The sequence below is a fragment of the Melanerpes formicivorus genome, unplaced genomic scaffold (assembly GCF_026170545.1).
Source record: "Melanerpes formicivorus ecotype bairdi unplaced genomic scaffold, bMelFor1.0.p_v2 SCAF_55, whole genome shotgun sequence".
Taxonomy (NCBI): Eukaryota; Metazoa; Chordata; class Aves; order Piciformes; family Picidae; genus Melanerpes; species Melanerpes formicivorus.
The window spans coordinates 3664616-3682917 of NW_027142407.1; the positions used below are offsets into that span (position 1 = coordinate 3664616).

Sequence of the window (18302 nt, forward strand, 5' to 3'; positions counted from 1 at the left end):
CTAAACAGGGCAACGATAGACGAAAACACAGGTGTGTTTAATTGTTTGCTTATTTGTTTGTTCTCATTCCCATTAATATGTCTAAATGACAGCCTTTAAAAAACATAAAATAAAATTATTTCTTCCCAAATACAGGTAAGATGCAGAGCTGGCTCACTGTCTCTGAAGGAGACATCTCATTTGTTGAAGTCTGGGGATTCTGGTCTGGCCTGGACACATCAGACTTGAAGACAACACCAAGTATTCAGATGTCTCAGCAGCAAAATCTGTATATAAGGCTGACAAAAGGCTCAAATTATTTTGTATGGGTCAGGAGACCTGATAATCTGTGCTAAAAGATAGTGTCAGCAGGAAAACCACTGGATATTCACTGTCAGCCATGCCACTGTGTTTACTCTACTAACACATTTTTCAGACATGCCAGGGACCACAACCAACACCCTTTAACTCAGTAAGGCTTCCTGAAGGATTAATTTAACCTGTTCCATTTTGCAGTCAGCCCCTGTCCTGGCAGCCTTCAGACTGTTCTCCACAGCTCTCAGCCTGTGACAGGTGATAGAAGCACACAGAGAAAAAAAATATGTATATGATAACCCTAGGTCAGGATAATGCTGCCAATAATCTGTGTTAGCTAAACCTGCCTCAGGGTTTGAATTTGCCTAATGCTGACAGCAAAGCAAATTAGATAGTAGTATGCCTTCCAGTTAGGACTTTACAAGCTCCTTTGCAGCCACTCCTCTGAGATGTTTGCATTGCTCCCCTTTCCATTGTACTGTGAAACATCTTAAACTACATCTTCAAATGCAGGCCTAAAATACCAACAAAACATCGTAGCCTTACTGCTCTCCTCCTGCCCATTCTAAGGAGCAGAGGGAACTCACACAAGCATAGCCACAAGGGATACGAATAACAGGGTCCTAGCTGGGAAAATTGTTACAATATCATCAAGCCCAGCAAAAGAAGAAACCAAAGCCATGACCATCATCAAGGTTAGGAATTCTGGATTCAGGCCTTATACACACAAAGCAATACACTCACCTGAGGGAAGCTTAAAAATGACACAGACAACAAACAGCAGGCAGCAAATCAGTCCTTCAGATAGCAGGAGAAACTTCTGAAAAGCAGTCATTAATTTGACTGTTGTGATGAATTTCTCTGTGGTGAAAGCAACAACCCACTTCACTGCTTCACAGATTCATTGCCTAGGAGGCCATGAGGAACACACTGATAATTTAACCTGTCTTCCTGCATAACACTTAACGTAGAAGCTATCTTTTATAATGCCTTCAGCTGGCAGTAAAGGAGTGGCTTTGATGAGACAACATCTTTCATACCTTTGTGTGCAGCTGTTGCCTCACTCCACTTCTTGTTGAGAGTCTCCTGTAACCTTCCCATACAGGCAACTGAGAGAGAAAAGTAAGCATCAGAATGGCTACAACTGGCCCCATTTTGCTTTATTTTCTGCTAAAAGTACAGAAATCTCACCAAAATACACCATCAGCAGAGAAAACCTGCACTGCACACTCTCCTTCAACACCCCATACAACTGTTACACAAATAGCTGAACAGGTTACAGCTGGCAAGATGCTCAGACAGATTACATGGTGCCATATATGGCTCCAACATAGTAGATGCAGCCTGGAATTGCAGCACTGTAGCTTAGGGCAGACACAAGTACAGGATTCAAGAGAACCTGGACATCCTAATGGTGATCTGACTCCCAGGTAAGCCTAGGTCAGTCTTTTTATTTCTTTCTCTCTTATCTTTTTCCATCTGTTTGAAGTAGTAAGTGCTGAGACACAATTTCTGCTCCCCAGATGTGTTTTTAGTACTTAGCACTCTTTCAGCTATTCTAGTTAGCTTGAGAACATAAGAAAGATTTTACTCACTGAAGCAATGCATCAAGCCTTTGAACAAATCTCCCTTATATGAGATTCACATCATTAAAGGCATCAAATTCCCTGGGTTTTTTTCAGCTTTACTCAGAAGCTCCATTTAGCATTATTGAATTCTAAGAGACTGGAAATGTCCATTATGCCTGGCTGTTGATTGCATAGTAGGAGAAAATACCATTACTGTTTGTGTTTCCATCTAGATGGGAAATTATCAGCTGTACCGGAGCCTGAGATTTCCTCATCTGTTAGAATAGGATATACTTAGTATGTCATGTCACATTGGAAGTCTCCCTCAAGCCTTTTGTCCCCTAACCACTTTAATTTTTTCACAGGTGAAAGTGCATCTTTTCCCTCTTCTGTTTGCTTAAGAGCTTTCCTGACTCCCAATAAAATTTCCTCTCTCCTCTATAGAGCACATCTGCCTTACTCTCTCAGTACTCAAACTAAGTGGAGTAAGGCAAACTCAGTGCAACTGTCACTTAGCCTGTATCTAGTTTTGATGTACGCTACTCTTATTTCAGACTTGAAGAAGATGAGCTTGAGGGCACAAAAGCTCATGCTTTTCCCTCAGTTTGTAATTTCATCTGACAAACCTGATTTACACTCTTAGTTCATCTCAGCAATCATAAATGACAGAGCCCTGTATGGTTTTGCCTTGCTTTTGATATAAAAAAAAAATCCATCAAACACATCTTCTTCAGGCATTTCCATTCTTTGATGATGCTCCTGTATAGTTTTGCTAATTGGTATTTGTCCCATCACAGTGAAATTAGGTGGCCCAAGCTTAATTACTAAATTACCCAAGCTTAAGTCACTAAATGCAAAGTGATGTCATAAGAGTTGTGTCACAGGTCTACTGATGAAGTTTCAGTTTCTTGTGACTGCAAAACTCCACTTGTCCAAGGCTATACACAGGCAACAAGTACCACCATAATTTGTCACTCAAGACTAATACATATAAAATTCTAGAGGAGGCTGCATTTCAAAGGAATCACATGGAAAAAAGGCAAAAAACCCCAAACCCCTTATTTCCTGTGCACTGCTGTCTCTCTGTTCACTGCAAGATCTACTTTTTTTCTTCTGCTTGAGTCATTTATCGTTGAATATCTTCCATGTTGTCTTCCTAATTTCTAGTAAGATTCAAGTGCACACTGTACCTTTTTCATGTTTGGCACATAGAGGATCTGTCTCTCTCTTCCATCTACTCTTCTACCCACCCATCATCAAACCAGAAATGTAATTATCTTTTAGATGGCTATCACTATGTTGAATTTGAGTAGAAAGCTCAGTGGAAAGGGACAGAGAGATGAGGAACATGAGTGTGCATACCCCATTTCCCTAGGAAAGCAGGCTTAAAAATGGAAGATCTACAAGGAAAATGAGCTGCACTTTTGCACACAGCAACACACTCTTTTGAAACACCATAGATTGCTGAATTAAAAAACAAAAAATCTCTATCTATTGGTCTTTACCCTGGGTGTTGTAAACCCTCAAAACTCCTCTAAAATCATTGTATTTACATTCATTAATACCAGTGGCCCATTCATTTAGCATTTGTAAGGATGTGTATTGGTTAAAGCGATAAGAGACTATCTCTAGACCAACACACAGGAGCACAGATGCGTGTGCATGAGCATGAGTACATTTGAGTACCACAGAGCATTCACAGGGATATGTCACAACACCTCCCAAAGGGTAGGAGAACCTAAGTCAAAGCTAAAGTTGTACCAAAATTGGAGAGAGAAAGTTGCCCATGGAAAGTAGAGGAGAGCAACACATTCATTTTCCCCCCTCATTTTCACAGGTTTACAGAAGCAGCTTTCTGATGGACCACATAAAAGTCACTTCCACCCATCTGAAACTTGGTTGAGGATCTCAGTCTTCCTTTATTACTGCTCAATGCTATTAAAGCTCTTAATGGAACCAGTGAGGGAATATCCCAGCCAATTTTACTTTTTGTAGTAAGAAAGAAAAGCACACACTAGTCTATTGAAAATAATTTTATAGAATTTTAATCATAGCAAATGTGTCTGAACAGTTCTCATAAAATCAGCAGTTCCACATATACAAAGGACAAGACTCCAGAGACTGGCCTACAAAAATACCACATATTAAAAGGGGACAGAGGGAAGGGGGCAGTTAGAAACTCAGCAATGTTTGCAGTGCCTTCAAGGATAGACAAGCAAACAAAGCAAGCTTCTCCAGACATTCAGATTTATTGACAGCACTTTGATTTCACCTTTATAAAGTCAATATTTGGCAAGGTTTAGTCACGGCGGCCCAGGAGCTTGTGTGTCTGTAAGGGCTGGTTAGCCCTTCACAAGAAGTGTCATCTAAAACTGAGTGATAGGTGTTCTTGCTTCTGAAACACAGCAAAGACTTCAATTCACAGCCACTGAAGAGTGCCAGCTTGCTTAACTAGAATAGAATTAAGGAGGTGTGGGGAGGGAACTTAGGGAGGAAAAGGAGAAGAGACAGTGGCAAAGCTGTGGCAGAGCCATGTAGTACGAACCCAAGGACAGACTCCAGCTTCTCCTGTAGCCACTAATGAGCACAAAAGTCCAGAAGGGGAGGAAAGAGAATATCAGCAGTGCTAGGCAGAGAGAGGCCTTTCTGCCTTAGATTTTTTTAAACTGGAGGCAACCTTTCATTCTGCTCTTGTTTTAATTCACATACTAATTGCATGAATACATATACACATCTTCAAGGTTGGCACTGAGATAGAAAACTAGGTCTCACTTCAAAGCTGTGCTGTGGACAACTTAGCTGATTGTTCAGTATCTTTCCTTTGCCTTCAACAACAGCAACGAGTTTATTTGCCTTCTACAACAACAACAAACCAAACAAAAAACCCAAACCAACAACAAAATCCCACATCCAAACCAACCAACCAGACAAACACACACACAAAAAGAAAAGAAAAAAGAAAACAACCCCAACCATCCTCACTGCTTCCTTTGGCAATACTGAAATAGTTGCTAATAAGGGGAGTGCCCTGTGGGATGAGCTTTTTAGATCTGCTTTAGATTACAGCTCACTTCCAATGCCCCATGGAGCAATTAGGGATACTGCAGCTGAAGTAATCTAAACTGGTATCGAGTGCAAGTAGCTCAAAATGCATGTTGGGAAGCAGCTCCCACAGAGAACACATGAGTGTGCAGTCAGTCCTGCTTTCTCCGCTGCAGCCCTGTGCCACACCATCCCACTGGACTCAAACCACAAGGACTGCAGCAGGGACAATGCCTTTTTGCAGGGACTGCTGCTGCACTGTCCAGCAACCACTGACAACATCTGCTGGCTCCCAGGGATTAAAAATATTTTTTTCCTCAGAGGTCCTCAGCTTAACAAGATTTAGTCTCCAAACCAGGAAGTCTATTGGAATTAAATGTAAGCATAGCTGAAATTCAGGGGCACCTCTGTTTTCTCCTGACAGTTTAAATAGATATGAAACAGATGGTACAAACGTGACCTGAATGAAGAACAACTTTATTTCTTTTTTTTTTTTTTTCATAGTACTTGTTTTTGTTTTTCTGAAACAATTATAAGCAAAATTAGGGCAGGGGAGGAGGGGAGAGGACAATAAATGATTTTTAGAGCCTACCACAAAAGAACATCTGAGCAGCATGCTCACCCTCAGCACAGCAACAGATGAAGCAGCCTGCTTTGGGACTACCTTTTTCACCCGATGCTCAATAGAAGGGCAGGTTGTCCAGTTTGTGGGATACTGATAGCCCAGTAGAAAGCTGCAGGAAATCTTACAGAAAGATTCTCACATTTCTTTTAAACTGTCATACCTACAGCCAAGAAACTGTAAGAACCCATGCTCTAACTGGAGATGTAACAATGGGCCATTCCATCAAGGACAATATTCATAGTGTGTCCTTACAGGGCCACTGTTTCAACAGAAATTTGTGGTGGATCACATCTGTATTTCAACACTCGCCCCAGGACATCACCTCCCCTTGGGCCACTCAGCAAGCACAGCAGGCACAGACAGTGCTGGGACAATTGAACCAAATTCCTGTCTTTCCTTGGCAGACATCAGGTCACTGACCCAATGAAAGATTACATAATCTCTTAAAGAGATGCATAATTTGCCCTCAAAATTAAGTATCTCCTTATCAAAGGCTGCTTGCTTTAGATCTATAAAATAAGGACTGTCACTGCACATAAGACATATGACAAAGATCCTCAGAAGCTGAGTCCACTAATGGCTTTAAATGAGGCATAAGATCTGAGCCTGATCTCAGAGTACTGACAGTCACCACTAATTCCACATAGAGTGCTCTGTGTGCTCAACATCCAGAAAGTCCAGGCTCTGCACATTTCAGTAGGCATTTTAAACTTAATAGGCAGCACATGACATTTCATTAAGATTTTGGTGCTATTGCAGTTTTCAGTTGTTAGGAGGCTTATAAGGTATTACAAAACAGAAGCACATACAAGCATTTTGGACCTAATCCAAACCATGAATATGGATTTTCCTCTTATCTTTCTCCCCCACACCAAAGGAAGTGGAATCTCAAAAATACCACATCTGATACACTCAACAAAGGCCAAATAAAAAGGTTGTTAATGAATGGTCTTATGTTAAAAATCAGTGTGTGTGTGTAGTCCCTAGTCTGAGTTGTTTTCTCTTGCTTTGCTATTGGTTTGGGTTTTTAATAGTAGGGCTATAGTAAAGTAAAGAAAAATACTATTTCAAATAGGATCTATTATAATAATGGCAGACAAAGAAATAAGACACTGGAGACCCAAAGATGTTTGTTTCTGTGGAGACCACTGAAAATACAGTAATTTGCAGTCACTCAAATATACAAAGGTAAGTTTCTCCTCGCAGATCTGCAGGGAAATAGGTGGATGCAACAATGGGATGAAGAGGAAACAGGAGACAGCATGCTCCTAAGAAAGCACAAAGAGCTTTTAAAGCTGCTTCTTATACAGAACATATAGGAATATGCCAGGGATCAGCAATAACAAACACAATATCTGGGATATTAAAAAATCTCCTCATTTATCCAGTACTTCTGACACTTCTCTCAGTCCCAGAGGTCTGCTGGAGTTGCTATCTGGATGGCTGCCGAAAGACAGCAGCTCTTGTTTATCACAAACCCACACTCCTTGCTGGTAACATTTTACAACTCTTATCATGCTATTCAATCCAGCTACAACTGTCCCAATCTTGTCTCCTCTAAACCCAAGGAGGTCAGAAAGGAAAAGAAATAACTCTTTAAGTATCCACTGCAGTTAGCCAGTTCAGCAAATACAATCATTAAGCAGGGATTCAGTTGTATCAACCTGTAGGTTTAGCAAATCCCTCAGCATTTCAGCACAGCAGGAAAGAAGTGATTAGAATTCATTTCTCATGAGTTTCTTAAATCATCACCACTCTGTATTCCTAGGGTGGGTTTTGGTGTGGGTTTGAAATGCAAGCTTTATTTTTCCGTCCCACCATAACTTAAGAATTCTCAGCTACATACGATGAGCAATTAAGCATTCTAGAAATCCAGGTCCCTGTACTTGAGCGCTTCCATACAGCTGTCTTTGGGTATTAGTCATTCCTAGTCAATATGCTTTCAAATTTCAAAACAAAATCTTGCCCAAAGCAAAGCTTGCTGCTTCAAATGGTTTTAAAGAATCACAGAATTATTGAGGCTCAAAAAGACCTCTGAGATCATCAACTCCAGCCCATCACCCAGCACCACCACATCAGCCAAACCATACCACCAAGTGCCCCATCCAATCCCCTCCTGAAGACCTCCAGTGATGGCAACTCCACCACCTCCCTGGGCAGTCCACTCCAGTACTCTGTCCCCCAGAGATCAGTGCTGGGCCCCATCCTGTTCAGCATCTTCACTGATGATCTGGACTAGCAGATGATCGTGCAGACTAGCCAAGGATCAAGAAAACACCAACCAACCACCACCCAAAAAACCAAACCAACCAACCAACCAACAAACCCAAACCACACCTAACTGTAAAGGCCACCTCTAGTCAAGAAAGTATTTAATCATGTGTTACCAAATCCCTGTCTTAAATTAATGCTTTGGTGCTTTCTCAGTTAGGATACTTTCCTGAATCACGTCCTAAATATTTCAATACATGTATTAAGCAAATCTTTGAGAGACATCTGCAACTATTATTGTGAATAATTTAAGCAAGAAATTATTCAGTTGCAGTTCAATCATCTAATTGGCCACGTGTGGGAACTGAGCTGCCTTTTATGCTCCTATCAGCCATATGCATCTCCCACAAGACTCACTGCTTTGAAAGTATTTTTAAGATCGACCACCATTCTTAAGTACATCAAAGTGAAATCATACACTTGACAATGTCAAACTGAATTCAAAACATCTTGCAGGGGAAGATTTTTTCAGATCTGGACACAGATCCAGATTTCTCTCAAGGATGCAAACCAAATAATTCAGACCTAGTTAGTCCGCTCAGGCACCTACAGGGCAATGCTTACAAAACTGAGCAGCAGTGTCAAAACACAGGGATCTTTTTGAAATTCTCAAGATAGGCAACTAAAGAACTTTCAGCATCAAACCACTCAGGTTTCTCTTTTATTTACTCCACCTTTAAAACCAAGCCAGAAAGCTACAGACTTCTAATGTAATCCTATTTCGTCTAAGTGCCATAGCTGTCAAACCAAACAGCCACTTTGTCTTTCCAGCTCCTCAGATCCAATAGGTTCAATAAAACCCATCTTCAACTATTTGGCTTTACCAACATTGTCAGCTTCACTATCTGGCCTAGGAGATGGCCACCTGTTTTTGTGTGTTCACATAATGCACATGCAACATGAACAAGTTTTTACTTTCAGCAATGTGACACATCTGCACGTACTCAGAATTCAAGGCTTAGCTTTCTTTTTTATCCCAACTTCTCACTGAATTCCTGTTCACCTTGTGGCTGAGTCACAGGCTTCAGTGATTCAGCACCCTAGAAAATGTCTGCACACCCATAAAGTTTTTCAGTTTGGTGGAAAAACTGCATTTTTTAAATAAGTAGTTTCCCTGCTCAAAGTTGTTGAGGGAAAAGCAAGAACTGGAATTTCACTGCCATCCTCAAGCTACGGTTTGACAGAAATTATATAGGCAGGCCACTGTAAAACAAGTCCAGTAGATGTTTCTGCACCTACAGCTCTGAATTTCCAGGCTACTGCCTAATCATCTGCTCAGTTCTCTTTTAGATGGACATCCTGCTCTGCAAGCACAGAGCAGTGATGTGGCTCTTCACCCAAACCCAGAAGATAGGTCACCTGTGCTACATCAAGTCTCATTAATCAGCAGTGGGAGTCGGTTTGCAAAGGACAGCTGAGAGGGGATTGTAACTTCTCTCACATGAAACACAGGTAGCAATACCTAGCTGTCATGCCACCAAGAGATCCGAGTACCTCATCATCCCAGCAACATGAAGTATAGGATGTTCCTGAAATGTAAGAGCCTGAGGGACTTTCACTAATCCTCTAGGCCTCTCTCTACCACATGCAAACATGTACTGTGTGCATACTACCCCTGAGCAATGGAAACAAGTCCCTGTGCTCATACCTATAGCAGCCTGCCTGCCCTCAAGTCATTTCATTCCCATGCTCATGTGCTTCACTGTGACACAGATGAGAAGAGTGAAAACAGATTTGTGTAGATCGGAAAGGAGATCCACAAGATGGGAGAGGGGAATTTTCTTCTGGCTAATCCCACAGAATTGCTTCTGATGTTCAGGAGCACATGCCACACAAAAATTACAGGAATTATTTATAACTAAAAGGAAAATTTATTCAAGATGGAAAATGCATTTTAAAATTCTTTATTAAACATTCAGTTTCATTGATCTTGGAAGGTCATTTTTTTTCCATTAAAGATACTCAGAGCAACTTAAGAAATGTCTGTAAATTCAGTCATCTTGAGGATGAAGCAAGTAGCTTTGCTTGTTGACACAAGCATGCAAGAGGGTAAAGTGATACAAAAAACACCCACAACCACACCAGCCCCAGCTGTCAGGCCTACAGACAGTGTACTGCACCAGGAAGGTCACTAACACACTGTAAACTCACTGCAGCATTTCCAGACAACCTTTGTCTTGCAGAAACTCTTGCACAAAACCCTCTCTCTTCAGAACTAGCAGCTCCTTCCATGGCCTCCTAGATGTACCTTCTTCTCTCCCTCTCCCCTCCATCTGCCCATAATAAGAAGTCTCAAAAAACTTCCCAAATCTCAAGACATGATTTGTGTGCAACTAGGATAAGGAAGGTTTTCAACCCCAACATTTACTTGACGGGTGCTAAACTTGACACGTGTATGTCTCCAGCAGTACTCATGCAAGCATCTCGTGCCAACAAGCCACATTCCCTAGGGGCACTTTAGCTGTGGATGGTGGGTACGGCTCCTTTCTATGACCTGGAGCGGGCAACATACTCCATGTGTGGCACTGCTGTGAAAACAACCAGGGAACACACAGGTTTTGACCAGTTTACACAGTAGACTGGTGCCTGGAGCTTTTGATACTGGGACATCTACAGAAGAGCTGAAGTCATGTATGTATTGCTTGGTTTGGTTTAGTCCTGTTGTGAATGCAACAAAACTAGTGCAACGTCAGCTATCTCTACCCTACTAAAGCATCTGTGGTATCAGAAAGCTTGGCTGCCTAGGGCTCCACTGATAAGAATGTAACTGGGAAGACAGACTCGGGAAAGACGGAGCCAGCATGCCAGCCTGTACAATGCATGCTTATGTCAAGGCCAATGATCCATTACTTCCATAAGCAAGACATTTACTTAAAATGTATGAGTTATAATCAGATAACAGAAAGAAAGGAAGTGTTGTGTGGCTCAATAGTCATCAGCTACAATTTTGTATTCCAAGGTAATTAAAAACATTAACAGTTTGCTATTCACAACCCACATTCAACATTTTGCCTTAAAACAGTCAGATTTCAGCCATATGGAGCGAATTCTGACACATTCCCTTCCACGCTCTTCATTTGATGGCAAAGGTACCACAATAAACTTGAGATCAGTTTTTCCTGCTAATGTTTTATTCAGAATGACCTTCATTAATAAAGATGAAACTGGACTCATGATTGCTCCATGTTTACAAAACATCCAGGCTCCTTTACATCTTGATTAAGCATGAACAATCACTGAACACACAATTTCCTAAAAAAGTCCTGCATACCAAAATTGCATATCTTTGAATTTTTAAAATTCACTGAACAGAATTTCACAGAGTGAACCTTAAAGACTGTTTGCCAGGGAAACACAAGCCAAAACCAGAAGCTGGGATCCCCCACCAAAAAAATGTTAAGCTGGACCCCAACACATACATCCTTCCCATTAAACAAGCAAATAAATAAACATCCACACAGAGTTCATTTGCTCTAAAAATGCAGGTGCTTGAGGAACTACCCACAAGTTTTAGCACAAATTTCATTTGCTTACCGTGTCACAGTAAGTTTTCTTCTTTCTTTGGTGGAACTGGGCAGTGATTTCTTACTGGACAGCACAGAACTGAAAACTAGCCCAGAACCTGGTAATTTGGACACAAGTTCAAATATGTCGGGACAGAGAAAAATTATGAAGACAAAAGGGGTTTAAAATAAAATAACTGGGTATTTTTTTTGGGGGGGGGAGGAAAAAAAGTCAGGTAGAGTCCATAGCAGTATCGTTCTTTAATGCCAGGTATTGGACTGAGGAATGGGACAGACCGCACTGCATTTTTAAAACAGCGTGACTAGCGACACACTTGAGAAACAGTTTACCACTGTACATTACAACAAACTATTTAGTTCACTTCTAGACAAGTCAGCGAAAAACCTAGGTGAGCCAACAAGACATGGCAGCTGCAAACGGAAAATGATAGCCACAGTCTAAAGCCAGAACGAAAACATCTCCAGAGCTCTTATAAAAAAGGAACGAACGTACACACCGTGCGCGCACACGCAGGCAACAATCTTGAGGTTTTAGTTATTGCTCTTATACAAGGCTGTGAGCAGGCAAATGTCTGGATCAGAAATTAGGTCAAACATGCATTTCAGCAGGCACAAAAAAGTACAGAAAATTCATATTAATGAAACAATGTGCTGTTATGTAATACAGGATGGTATTCTGCTAATACAATACTTACATCATTAACAGCGGATAAGCTCCGGGTCTGCCTGTTGCATAATGTATTATGCAGTGTGGTATTTTAACCTAATTTCTGATTTCTCTTTCATACTACACTCTCCATGCAAGGGTAAAGATGGTGGTTTTTCAAGACAGAGAAACCTTGGCCTCAAGACCTTCAGGCAGGCAGGTAGGTATGGCTGGAAAGAGGTTAACATTACCATCACTGCATCTCCAGGACCTGCTTTTTGACTGCCTCCCAATTTTGTGCAGTCATTGACACCTCAGATAAACAAATGCAGGAGCTGGTGCAAAATGCACCAGCATTGTTCTTGGAGCATCTTCCAACTATGCTATATGCTCCTGATTCAGCCACCAATTGCTACAGGGAATAAGGCAGTAGAGGGTTGAGTCCTGTATCTGGTCACTTCCTCGAGAGTCTTGGAAAGGCAAGATTTTTTTGTGAACTGGCTTCCCTCTACACAATAAGCAGCATAGGATGGAGATGTCAGTAGAAATTTGGCTACCTACTGGCAACAAGAGACTAGCTGGTTGACAAGACACATTTTGGAATACCTGCTGTTCCCTAATGCAACCAAAATAAATGTGCTGCAGAGAGCTGTCCATGTAATTACAATACTCATAAGCCAGGTCCGAGGCATATTACACATCGGCCTTGCAAGAAAAAGGCGCTGAATGTGCTATCTTTTTTTAGCTGTGCTGGGCATACATACAACAGGCGATAAAAATCAGCACAATGGTTCCTCTCCATACATGATCCAATACACACCATAACAATTAAGCACCATATATGCTCTTCTTCAGTTACAGAAATTGAGGAAGAAAACTGTAGGTTGGGAACAGGAAGGGGAGAAGTCCAGCACAAAATCAGAGGTATGTTTCTGACAGAAGTCCCAGTGAGAATGTTGATGGTGAACCAGCAACTGGATTTTGTGACAATCAGAAAACCACCAACAGGGCTAACCAGGTCAGCATAGCCAAAATGATGTTCTCTGGTGTTATAATATGGCATTGAGCAATTGCTAATTAATTATTAGAAAATAGCAGGTAGACAACAAGAGGTCATGCTTCAGGAAGGTTATGCTTTTTATTTGCAAAAAGAAGTAGTGCAAAATCAACAGAATTTTGCTGTCTTATTAAAGGTTTACCATGATCAAATCCCTAAATCTCACACAAATTTCAAGTTTTCAGACTTGCCAAACACCCCAGTTCACACTAAGCAGTATTTTACTGACAAGCAGTAGTACTAAAGCTAGTGGGAATGCTTAGAGCAAAGTGTTGCTGTGGTGAAGGGTCAGAAATCTGGCTCTTTCCAAGAAGTGAATGGCAAATGACTGGGGTGTCAGGACACTCACAGGTGGAGGGAGACACTTTTTTTGTTTTGTTTTCCCAATGTCTTTAAAAAGGCCAACATTTGCAAGACTGAAATATGGGAAAGGGCTCTGTTATGCCCACCCAGACATTTTGATAATACTACAGCTACAGTGCTTTAGAAGGGGCAGCCTACCCAGTAGAGTGTTAGGTTCACCTGGGTTCTTACTAGACAATTGCATATAAAGGACCTTGGTCTTGGTTGGGATGGTGAAGCTTCCTTAGAGCAACTCCTCTATTACATGGCTGCACAACTGCATGTCCTAGGAAAGAGGGAGGCAAAAGAGATCTAAATTCTTTGAAAATAACTAAGAAAACCCAACCTCTAGAAAAAGAAACAGAACAACTTGCTATCATATCCTTGTAAGAGGAGTTCTAATACTTCTCATTAGCCATTTCTTTACTAATAGCTATGAAAGGCCAGGCCATTGGGAAGCCCTGCTGCCGACCAGAGGTAAAACAGCGTGTTCAGTGTTTACCTTTCAAAGACATCCTTCTCAAGAAGTCAGTTAAGCAGAAGTGTTTTGACTGCCTTTTTAGGTATTCCTCCTAACCCACTTTGCTTCCCTGCTTGGAAGGTCCTTCAAATAAAGGATGCTGAAAATGCCACTTCTCTGTAGTTGACACAACACGGGGGAAAAACCAGAGGCAGAAATCACACATCGTGGAACAAAACAACTGCTTGTAAAATGTTTCCTTTTAAAAACTATCATACAACTCCCTAACTTGGTTTAATTAATGTGCCACTTAAAATACATTAAATGCCTCAGCAGCTAAATGATTTATTGGTTTTCTGGTCTCCCTCCCCTCATTAAAAAATAATGCGTATGTGGAGTGGTACTGAACACCTTGTAGAGCAGTCACGCATCCATTCTTTAATTCTACATGGAGCAGTTTTGGTTTTAATCTACTGTGTTTAGAGAAGAGCTCATACTGTATACTTTACAGTATAACCAGCTACATGGAGGTCTTTAATCTTGTCACATGATACAAAACAAACCAAAAAAAATCACATTAAGTTGCAGTCCTTTTGATAAATGATTGTGGTGACACATGCAGTCCTCCTTGGTGCCACTGCCACCAGACACGGGACATGATTTTCTCTGCACACTGCTGAGGCCTGATGCTGCAATGCCGAGAGCTACAGTCGGGCCAGTACACCGCTGCCCTGGGGCACAGCATTCTGCAGTCATTGGGCAAAGCTGCAGTGAATTGTCTTGCTCCATACCACCACCACCACCACTGCCCCAACCCAGAGCACACCCTTCCCTCCCCACCTCAGCCGCAGGAGATCACCGTGAAGCGCTTGGAAATGCAGGACATGTTGTGGAGGACAATGCCCAGGAGAAAGACCAGGACGCAGGCCACCAGAATCACAGTGCAAACCCCTGACCATGTAGAGCTTTTCACAATGCCTCTTCGGTCTGGCTCCTCTGCTGCCCCCTCAGCAGGAAGGCCACCCTGAAGTGGCTGCTGCTCCTGTGGGATTGTCACCACTGCCAGGGATTTCTGCTGGCCACCAGGCAGGAGGCGGCAGCCAATGTCTCCTGGCAGCAGCGCCCTTTCCTTTGAGAGGGGCAAGGGCAGCATGTAGCAACCATTGCTGGGGAGTTTGATGAAGACAGGGGTGTGCTCTGAGGTGTGGGGGATTGCAATGACAGCGATCACCTCAGGGTCATCAGGCAGCTGCGACACAGAGTACCCTGGTGGCAGCTTGGTGATCCCACGGCACCAGGGGCAACGCAGGTCCTTCTGGCTGGTCCTCATCTGCTGCAGGCACACAGAGCAGCAGGTGTGCTTGCAGTCCAGCAGCTTGGGCCGCCGCCGAGGGCTGTAGTAGTTGAAACAAATCTGGCACTCCAGCAGAGAGTCCTGGGACAAGGTCTCCATGGCAGCCGGTGGTCCAAGGAAGCACAGGAAGCACAGCAGGCCTCACAATGAGCCTCTCCCTGACACCTTACAGCCAAGAAGCAGCACCTTGCCACCACTTCTTCTCAGGTCAGGGATGGGCAGCAGTTATGGAGAGTGCAGGAAAACCTCCAGCTGGAACCTTTCAGTACCTGAGACAAACAGAAAAGCATGAAGGAACAGGTTACTTACAGAAACCCGTGGAAAAAATGAGTCCAGCTAAGGGGAAATGAAACTTAGTGCTGACCCTAGAATCTGGCAGGAGAAACTAATTTGTTACCCTTATCAAGAAAGCATCTTCCCACTGGCTTCACCAAACTGCCCAGTAGCAGATGTTCAGGTCAGCCATCACTAAATGGTTTTGGTTTTTTTGGGGTTCTCTTGCATATAAAATTTCTACCAAACTGCCAGTCTACCACTCAGTTATATTTATAACCATAAGAGGAGAAGCTATAGAACCTTCAGCATCTACCTGCTGTCATATTTTCTGGCCTTTTCAGCCCTCCTGCACTTTAATGTTCTCCTTTAGTCCTTAAACCCTGCAGATTTTTAACCACTGGTTGCAACCACTAAGTCTGCATCAAAGGTGAGGGAAAGAAAACAAGAAATAATGTTTAATCAGATGAATTTCCACAGGCTCCTGGACTTACGGAATTCATGTGCAGGAATGGACAACCAAGTAGCTATACTGAAGCACCTGGTCACAACGAAAAGAAATTACACTCTTTTTAGTTGAATTAGCTGTCTGCCTGGTTAGACAAGCAGCTTGTTAAAACATGACCCTCTGAAACATACAGCTTCTCATGGATTAAGAACTTCATGCGAGGCAAAAGGCTCTGATTAGACCCAGGCTCAGTGAACACCATGGTAAACAATGTTAATGCACTCAATAAAAGGCAAAAATTGTTACGAACTTTATTCATTATTCTTCCCTATTCATTATAAAGAGATTCTTTCTATTTCCCTACTTACTTCTTATAGCTATGCAAAAAAAAGGCAGCTGTGTTTGCTTTCACAGTGAGTTGTTTAGCTTTGTGTGATTTTGGTCATTCCAACACATGATAAATATGAAGGAATGCTATTTTTTACAACTTTTTACATTGCCTTTCCTGCTGTGTTTGAAGAAGTATCAACCTGAATTTGCATCCAGATAATACACTCAAGAAACCCAAAACATCTGCATGGTGACATTTTATCTTCTCCTATTGCCATTTTATTCCCAAAATAGAGTTTTGAGACTACAGGTGTCAGAGGACTACTTCATTTCCATACAATTATTTTTTGCTCTTCCCTCAGGATCATAGCAACTAGGTTGCAACATGCTAATCACTAGGTGACGTCAGTAAAACAGAAATAACGTGGTTCAAGAAGAGAAGACTGGCACAGATGCAGGGTTTGCAATGCAGGACAGCCCTCTGGACCACACTGTCTCATAGCCAGTTTCTGGCAGTCACCAGTATTTGAAGAGAGAAAACGAAACACATGTCATGTCTTCAGATGCCAACAACTGAAACCACTGACACTGGCAGAATTGGCCCTGCTGCTGATTTTGTAACAGCAGCACATTGTACCTCACAAGGAGGTTCAATAAACATGTAGTTACAATCCTGACTCGGGCTGCAGTTATGAAGTCAGGAGCTTGTGAAACGCAGGCAGCAGCTCTAGGGGGAAAGAGCTTGTGCCAGCTGCCTGAATGGCACTTTGGTGATGCTTTGCATGAACGCAGCAGAGGCCACTGCTGGGAGAACCCTGCCCCGTAAGTCTCCTGCTCTGCACCAGTGCCATATTACACACAGTGTTAACAGACACCCTGTGTGCAAAAGGAACCTTACTCTGCCACAGAACAGGCTGTACACTCACTGCCTGCGTGCAGGCCACACCAAGGGGAAGTGCAAGAAAATTCAAGGTTTTATCTTCTTGATCCACATCACAACAGTACAGGTAGGCACAAACAAAGACTGCTATAAAAGGTCATTAAAGATTGGAGTGCATCTGAGAGAAAAGTGGAAGAGAGCTACTCATAATGCTAGGCAATTCCTGTCTGGAAAGCATTAAAATACAAAGGCCAGATTAGAAGTTGCAGAAAGGAATCACTGAAACCATCAGATCCAGTTTTCAGACACAAGCAATCCAGTAGTTTTTGTATTTTGCACAGAAGTATGCATACAAATTTTTTTGGTTATGCACTGCTTAAGGCAAACTTTCAGCTCACACATTACATAAGTCAACTCTGACTGGCTGTATCCACAAAACTATCCAAAACAGCCAGGTATAACAATACTGCAGCATTATGAGAAGAAAACCCCCAAATGCCTGGAAATTCAGAAGCCAAAGATTATGTTTAAAAATAGGGTAGAAGTATTCCTTCTGCAGATGCAAATCAGTGTTTCTGGACAGATGCTCTGCCCTCCCCCCATTTTGGATGCCAATGAACTGGAAGATGAAGATCTCCGTTCTCTTTTAGTTGTCACCTGCAACCATCTCTTGAGTGTTAAAGGTAAACCAGTTTCTGTTGATATTAATGTAACTGGGATAAAAATAATTTGTCTGACCACAGATCCTTGTTCAGGAGTCATACACTGATGTGTTATCAAGCCCTACATTCCCATCCCAGTGACATTCTTAGAGCAGAAGATCAGTGCTAGGAGAGAATGAGGTATTCATAACTGAAGAATAAATCATGTCACCTCCAGCCAACCACCTAAGGAAAAAGAACAAAATCCACCCCAGCAAGAAAATTTCAGCTGTTCTGAATGCTAAGTAATGCTATGAAGCATGTATGCAGGAGATCAAAGTTTTAAAACATTACTGCAATCTGTAAGAAGAACATGGAAAAGAATGGAGCCAGATAAAAAGGTTTAAGATAGGGTTTACAACTTACATGACATATATCCACGTACATCTGAACAATGTGTTTGTAGAATCTGTAGATATAGTGACAACCCCATTTTGACCTGGTGCTGAATCAAGGGAAAAATGATCACTTCCAACTGTGTCTTGAA

General features: G+C 42.1%; 1 protein-coding gene across 7 annotated transcripts in view; it reads right to left on the reverse strand.

Moving 5' to 3' along the window:
- Nucleotides 1-5379: 5379 nt before the first annotated feature.
- Nucleotides 5380-18302, reverse strand: part of RNF152 (ring finger protein 152) — a 109416-nt gene continuing 96493 nt past the window's right edge. For all 7 annotated transcript variants that reach the window (XM_068160998.1, XM_068160993.1, XM_068160997.1 and 4 more), the window contains one exon: nucleotides 5380-15452. In XM_068160998.1, coding sequence (XP_068017099.1) covers nucleotides 14671-15282 — 612 coding nt within the window. In that variant the 5' untranslated portion in view covers nucleotides 15283-15452 and the 3' untranslated portion in view covers nucleotides 5380-14670. The remainder of the gene's footprint in view (nucleotides 15453-18302) is intronic.